The following is an 8,390-nucleotide window of genomic DNA, read 5'->3' as shown; positions in this document are numbered from 1 at the left end:
TGCTAGCTACAGAGGAGCATGCGTTCGAAGAGGAGCATAGGGGTTCATTAAAGTTGCAGATGCTATGGGAGTGCCACGATTGGCAAGCATGCACCATATCTATTGTTAGGTGGATGAATTGAAATGATAGGCTGCATTGTTATCGTTTCATCGGAAGAGCCTTAGAAATTCCCGAGTACCGAAAAAGCCTCTTAATTGTGATATCAAGAATAGTTTTGCAAGGGTGGATTTCAGAAAAAAAAATTGCAGCATCAATTCTGAAAGGTGCATAAAAGGAAAAAAGGTTGAAAAGCACTCCCTAAAAACCTTATGCGTTTGCTACAGTGGACGCACACAAGTGCGTTGGCGATGGACTTTCTGCGGTGACCTGTTGATTCAATGTTTTATTTTTTATACCAGTACTCTCATTCATACTTGGCTGAAGTTGCACTGAAGTTTATTGAAAGAAAACACACTGAAAAGACAAAACCGAAGACACACCAACAGGTAACGAGTGACTGCTTTACTTGGAGTGAATAGCCAAGTAGCTCGTTGTTGAGTGAGCAGATCGATAAAACATTTGTCTTTATCAGGTCAAATTTGGCTTGTATCCAACGGATATTTTAAAAGGTACGGTTAATAACGTGCAGGCTAAATACAGTAATATTTGAGAATAAAAGCTTTAATTGTTAAAACGGTACCAAAATAAAACTTTACCTTTATTGCTAATGAACAATAACTATTGCGATTATGATGAGATTGTACACCAAAGGGCGATCAACCTACTGTATTTATTTAGCAAAGGGCTAGTCGATTAGCATATGGCTTTAAGGCCACACATAGCACTCCGTAAATCCGAGTCTTTACAGATTTGTTTTAATTTACAAGTTTATGTGAGCCGTGGGATGAACGCCACAGGAGAACAAGTCCTATTACTTCGGTAACGTTTTATTGATACAATTTTAATCAAGATAATGGCAGTAAATTAGAGGATTGCTAGGGCACCATCTTTCTCAAGCAGAGATGCATTGGTCGTGTGTACAACTTTCAACAGATACTGCACCAAAATATACAAGCTCATGTGTCTATTTTCATATTTGCAGTGTTAAAATTTAGCTTTTGAGGAGAGAATTACATGCTTCTTGGGCAAATTTTATGGTGTAACAAGGCGGGTTAAAAGTAACGCTTCTGGCATCGATATTTTGCAAACTTTCCAATCGTATTTGCACAACAATACTTGTAATGTGCCAGTTTTTATCAAAATTTTTGAAAAATTTGACAATTGAAAAATAATCTGTATTGGTTGTGATGACTTAGAAACAGATATCGCTGGAAAGAAATGCTTTCCGTTATGCCAACTTGTAACTATCATAAGACGCAATTGCGCATTGGAAATTAAAAATCAGAAATACCGTGCTCAATAGAAACCTTGTTAAAACAGAACAAATCAGTTTTACGTCAGCAAAATATAAATGTAATATCGCTCTACGTTCATTACCGACAAGCATAGGTCATTCAGAAATATTTTCATGAAACAGTGTTTACCTTACTTCAATACTAGTTAACAATAAAGTATTGCCTTCGCACATGGCTGCCTGGAGGTGAGGCCTGATTTGCCACATTTTGATTTCCGCTACTGCTACTGTCTGACTGAAACTTTTTAAGATTTTATTAATTTCTTGATGGCTTTTAATCATTATACAGTTATACATACAAGCTGTTTGTTGCTTTGGAGAAGCAGTAAAAAACGAGAAAAATCGAGTTGAAAAACGTTCAATCAGACTGTTAGCAAGCGGCTAACAGTCTGTCTGAAATTTTCTGAATCAAATTGTTTTAGTTTTTCAATGTCTGGTGAAAAAGACGTAAAAAATATAATTTGTACAAAAATTCATTCGGACAGCAACCAAAAGTTGGCAAAACCAGGAAAAGTCTACAGAAAGTAACAAATCAGGTCGTATCTCTAGGTAGCCATGCTTCGCATAAACCGGAGGCAATGACCATCGTCACAAGCAGGTTCATCTACTTTAGAAATTTTAGTTTAATATCTATCGGTTTAGCTGCAAAGTTTAGTTACTTCATCATGTAATAAACATCATAAACAGTTAAATCAACGTAAAATTTCGAAACATGCAAGTCGGTAATATATAAATAAAATCTGTTTCTATAGAAGGAAGTATCCAGCTCCAACGCCAATTAATAGAGCAAGAAGACAAATGGCGAATACAATTTGTTTTTGTTTGGTGGGCATGTTGGTCAAAGCCGGAACTCCGCCAGCCTAGAAAGACAAAAGTCAGATTAAACTTCTGTGACATATCCATTTTCAATATCAAAATTGCGTGAATGTTAACTGAGACATCAACACGTAGTGGTTCATTGTAAAAGTTAGATGATGTATTATAGACAAACTAATTTTGTATATTTCATAAAATATTCTTTAGTACGGCAATTGTGTCAGGTCAGCAGCTTCAACGGGCAGGAAAATAAAGTGAAGTAGAAGTACTATTCAAAACTACTGTATGCATCATGACTTGAGCATTCACTTAGCCAAGAACAATGAATAAAATATTACGTCAAAATTATTTACAATAGAAGTTGCAGCAACAACAAATCAGTTGTTGCAGCTTTAACAAAACATTCAAAAAAGTTTTTTAATCTAATTACAAAAAAAAAATCTAATTTTTCTCAAACGCAAGAAGAATCGAATTACAATATGAAGGTTGTGTTTTTTGACTTAAGTAATAACTTTTCAACCTCCCATTGCATCGCCTTGAAAATTGGGTTGTACATTTCATAACCTTTAATAAGGCAAAAAATAATTGAGTTTTGGTTACCTTACTTGTAACTATTCCTGCCTGCTCAAACTCATTTCGTGTTATTTAGTTTATTTTCGGAATACCTTAAACGTAGTTGGTAAAGGACTTCTGTGGCAGCAGATAGCATTATGGTACTTGACAAATAGATTGCTAACATATATTTATCTACTATAAGAATAGAAAAGGCAGAGACCACATTGTAGAAACCAAACGCACAGTTGAGCAAAACTTGCGATCAACTAAAACTGTTTTTTTTTTATTCTCAACAACAAAAATAAATTAATTTTTCAAGTAGAATTTAGACAAAGTATATTAGGGCAGTGACAAACAAACAATTGACATTTCGAAAGGTTGGTTGAAGCATGAGCATGGATTTTATCTCGTACCATTTGGGAATGAAATTCCAAACTTTTAATACAATACTTGATAAAAAAAGCTCAAAGATTATAAGGTAAGGTCTAGGATCAGCAAACTTTTTGAAAACAGTTTTATCTTTTTTAGTTTTATCTCACATAAGCAAAAGTTGCAAAACAATCAAACAACGACGAAAAAGCCGCATCCGACCTTAGATATGTCGACGAGACGCTTGAGTTCGCCGTTTTCCTCCTGAAGTGACTTGCACTCCTCCATAATATGACGCATCTCCTCTTGATTTCCAGCTCCGGCTTGTAACGAGGCTGCGATGGCGCTTTGAATCTGTTCGAGAAGCCGTCGACATGAACTTAACAATCATCAATTGACAACAACGCATTGCAAAACATTTTGACTAGAAAAGCTAAAATTTACAGAACATGACGTCTTAGTGTTGTCACTTAGGTGGAAGTCAGATTCGCGTTACCACTTTGTCGTCAGCATTCACGTCACAACTACTTCGAGTGAAGTTTATCTTGTTGTGGATGGCCAGTTGAGGTAGCACGATGTATTTTATTAATTGATCCCACGTAACGCGTTAGACCTTATCATAAAGCAACATAAAGGGATTTCGCTCATTTTTAATATTAATAAGAAAAAATGTAGTTTTTCAAATAGGTACACGTGTCGTGTAATCTGATGAATCAAAGCATTTTCTGTGAGCGTAACACGTGAACTGGGAAGTTAATGTTGTAAGACGAAAAATGAATAATGTTCAGTGGGTTAGCCACTTTTCACAAAGTTACATCCAGTCAGTCTTCACCAGGTTTGTCGGTATTTTACCCAACCCAAAAAAAAACCAAAAAATCCATAAAAAAAAACAGAGCATCATATTCGTCCAATTTTTGTCAGAAAATTGAAAAAATGAACTAAAGTACTACAAGGTACTTAAAACAAACTTCAAATTAGGACTTGAGGATGTGATTGTAAAGGAAATTTCCAAGAATAAATTGAAAACACAGTGGATATTTCTGTACACAAAAATCAAGTAATGCCACTTTGTACTACACTAAAACTCATTTATGCAAGAAGGCCTCATAGTTAAACTGCCCTAGTGCATTATTTTATTTAGTTATGCCAGCATGTACTGTGAGTGAGAGGCACTTCATTGGTAAAAAATAGTATTTGAGGTGAAATAAGCACGAATCTACCATTTTTGCACCTTTTTTGAATAAAACCAAAAAAAAAACGTTTTTAAAAAAAACAAAAAAACATGCGGTTGGGCTTTTTTAAAAAACCCGGGTTTTTCTCAACCCTGATCTTCACCATGACATGTGTGAAAGTTACAGATGCAACGTGGTTAACTGTTTTATGTGGCAATCGTTTGATACGAATCTCTTCCCAAAGTTATCCGACAGCTAAATGCGAACGTCAATATGATACACGGCGAAGTGATAATGCAAAAATATTATTTACCCATAATTCATAATCAGCAGTATGAAGATGAACAGGATTTAGATCACCAAATTATCTACTACCTATTCAGAGTTAGTATTCATTATGAGTTTATAAGTACAGAACAATATTACAAACCTCAGCAGCGCCATCACCCTCGAAGACACAGCGGAGTTTTGAGTCCATTAAATCGTTCGGAGCAGCTTCATTCCACTGCAAAGATAATAATTGATAGATCATACTAGAATTGGAAAATAATAACAAGAGTTTGAAGAGCCCAGCCTAATGGGCGCAACACGATGTCTATCGCTGTCAGTACTTGCTACAATCGGCTGCCGAGAAACATGTAGTTGATTGGATGGTCTAAATGGCTAGCATGAAAGCTACATCGTTATGGTTAACGAATCACAATTGCTCACTGCACTAGCGAGTGCTCAGCCTTGTGCTGACAACCAGGAAGAACGCTCCCTTATTCACGATGTCCTCCCCTGGCGCTTGCTGGTTTTGATGGTTGTTTTTCTTTCCACAAGGATAACAGTGAAACTGACAGGTAAAGGCGGTGGCCGAATACCCATGTGGCATGAATCAGTGGTGCGATGCTGATTGCTGACGCATAAAAAGTAAATAGTAAAAAAAAAAAAAATGCTGACGCATAAAAAGAGCCCAACCTCATGCGCGAAACACGGTGCCTATCGCTGTCAGTTACTGCTACAATCGGCGAGAAACAGAGGAGCCTACCTTATAGTTGTCATAGCATGACAGTCTATTGAAAACACCACTCCTTTTTATGATAAAAACCCTGCTGCAACGTGTTTATCATCATCACCCAAATTCGGTTCTGTCCCGACCGACTGGTGGCCGATTCTTTCCTTGTAATGATTGCCTTCACTCTTGTTCTCCATCGCATCTTCTTCCTTCAGGCCGACTCTATCTATCTCTTTCCTCACCTGTTCTTTTTGGATGTCCCCGTTTCCTCTTCCCATCTACTGTCAAAGCCTTTTGAAGAAAACTTCCTTCCTCCATCCTCAGTACATGTCCATACCATCTTACTCCGTTTGCCCTGGCAAGTTGCTCACTAATCTCCCTCATCTCTACCATATCCATCAGTTCTTTAGTCGTTTTCTTCCTGCTGGTTTTTAACCCACACATTGCTCTCACCATTGCCCTTTCCGTTTTTCTCAGAATTGCAAGTTCACTATCTCTGATATTATTGTTATAATATTGTACAGCACCTGTCTCGCTGCGGTACAATAGGCCGCATACAACTCCGATAGACTTTCCCTTTTATTTTTAACAAAAACTTTTTTTCCGTATAACATTTCCACATTCCCTGAACTTTGCCCAACCCAGCCCTTATTGTCACAGCTATTTCAAATCATCCGCTTCCATTTGTTTGATCACTCAAATAACAGAAGATTGTCACTTTTTCAACTCCATGACAGAAAATTTCTTTGCCATCCTCAACTAAATCTTTTCCTTTACCACATTTCCCACAAATAAAACATCTTGCAGTCTTGCTGTAGCTCTTCTTGTTCTCATATTAAGACATCTTACATGAACCCACTTACTACACCCCTGGCAATGGATCGAATTTATCATCAGTCACTCTTTTTCCACATGTTGATATTTATTTTGTTGCGAGTAAAAATAACACATTCATAAAGTAAAGTCAAATAAAACAAACGACCACTTAGAATGTGTGGATACTGCAACGAAGGGCTGCAAAGTGACTTGGAAGTTCTTCATAGTCAAGCAGCCACCCTCAACAATAAAAGAAAAGGTAACAAATTAAACATAAAAGAAGCTTGATTATACGATATTTCCGCGCTCATTGCGCGACCAGGCAAAAGAACGCAAACAATTTTTAATTGACACAAAATTGATAAAAAAGAAAACGATGAAGGATTAAAGGTGCGAAAGAATGAAAAACGTTTCACTCTTGCTACGTTAACTCGTGTGAAAATAAATTCACTTGTATTACAAAACATGTAACTGAGTCATTCATATCAAGCATTGTTGTGGGTTTGACACCTGTCAGAAGATAATTCATTTTCTTGACTGCTTGATTTGACAATCTATTTGATGAAAACAGCTTATATATAAACTTTTAGCTATTTAAACTTGGTATGGAGCCTGCTTATCCTTACAACACATATACAAAAACACATACCAACTTCTCTACATCATCACCACCTCCAGCAGCAAACACAGATTGTACCATAAACTTATGCTTTCCTCGATCTTGGATAACCTCGGAATCCAGTGGCTGTAGCATTACTACATACAAAAATTACTTGAGGTCATAATATGAGACAGCATGTATTATACATTATACAAAATATTGCGATATTATGAAAAAAACAGTTATGCACCACATAGCAAGTTAAATCATGCTTCCTGTTTCAAAACACCACTTATAAACAGAAACAACTCACCAGAAACATCTACTCTCGAACTTGGTTGAATAAAGCCACTGTTTGGTCGCACACAATACCGTCGGGGGGCTGTTGTTTTTACTTTAAAGGCAACACGTCTATCTGATGGATTTGTCAAAACTAAGTGAGAGGTAACAACGTCATTAAATGGCCCTGAAATATATTAATAGTTGTAAAAAGGCATAAAAAATTATAAAAATAATGCTCAACTATCAATAATTGTAGCCAGTTATTTAGTCACATAGACCCTCGGCCCCAGAGGCTCACACGACAATGATTTACCATGTAAAAAAATTGCAAATTCACAGTATTGCAAGGTCTTTGTTATCTAGCACATACAATGCATAGGCACTGAACAATGTGAAGTAAACATTAAAACTAAAAGTTTTGTCAGTTTTGTCATCAAGTTTTTCATCTACATGTAAAATCAAGACGTAATAGCAATGAAATAATGTAGCGATTGTTTATGATGCAGAGTGCATAGAACGCAGCCTTCATTTATTGTAATATCTATTAGGCTATATCATAGCTTCAAGAACTAATGAAAAAATTCATAGGCTCTACCAAGTTTACATTTCAAAAGCAATCTCACTTGAAAATACATTATCTGTAAGAAATTTATTGTTACACTACCAAGAAATCAAATATTCACAAATGTGGGAGCTGGTGTACAATTCTCCACCCTGGTAAAAAACACCATGACATCATAGACAGGAATTGACCAAGACACGTAGGTTGAAGTCTGTGAACAGTAAAGCAAAAGTAAAGCAATTTCACCCTATATGTTTGCTCGACTCCTGGCTATGACATCATAGTATTTTTACCAGGGCGGAGATTTGTACACCAGCTCTCTAATGTATACAAAAATCTTACCAACAAACTTCAGCTCTGTAGGAGGGTCAATTTCTAAAACTTGTGGTTGTTTACGAGCCATTGTTAATAATAGTTAAATAATGTTCAGCAATAAATCTGTATTTCACAACAAAGGCAGAAATTAAATGTCTAAAAAAAGAAAAAATGTAATTCATTAACAGTCATCTCTAATACGGCTGGGCACTGTAGTGTATATTCATTGATACATTCTAAAATGCATTTATAGTTGTGTAGAGCGGTGGTTCTCAACTGGGGGTTAGGTTAGTTCTCAACCAACGAACTGGTGCGATGTCCTTTGAAAGTTCAAAGGTTTGGTTTCTCAACTAAAAAAAGTATCATATGAACTAACAAGTTTGAACGGAACGCAATTTCTTGTAAATATCCACTGTGAGCACATGAGACAAGAAATTGTTGTGCTGAGTTAAATCAAGAAATTCTTCTTGTGCTGGATAACAAACAGTATTGCTGTTGGGCATCTTAGCTT

The 8,390-nt window shown here is 36.3% G+C and overlaps 1 protein-coding gene across 1 annotated transcript; it reads right to left on the bottom strand.

Moving 5' to 3' along the window:
- Positions 1–419: 419 nt before the first annotated feature.
- Positions 420–8,037, bottom strand: LOC145775958 (vesicle-associated membrane protein-associated protein A-like). Its single transcript, XM_082587367.1, has 6 exons — positions 7,907–8,037; positions 7,034–7,186; positions 6,769–6,875; positions 4,737–4,811; positions 3,357–3,488; positions 420–2,254 (listed from the first exon to the last, which is right to left on the bottom strand). The coding sequence occupies exons 1-6, from the start codon at positions 7,965–7,967 to the stop codon at positions 2,141–2,143; spliced, it is 642 nt and encodes a 213-aa protein (XP_082443493.1). The 5' UTR covers positions 7,968–8,037; the 3' UTR covers positions 420–2,140.
- Positions 8,038–8,390: the final 353 nt, after the last annotated feature.

This window comes from Aplidium turbinatum, chromosome 8, assembly GCF_918807975.1.
Source record: "Aplidium turbinatum chromosome 8, kaAplTurb1.1, whole genome shotgun sequence".
Classification (NCBI taxonomy): domain Eukaryota; kingdom Metazoa; phylum Chordata; class Ascidiacea; order Aplousobranchia; family Polyclinidae; genus Aplidium; species Aplidium turbinatum.
This window is presented reverse-complemented; position numbering and strand designations above follow the sequence as displayed.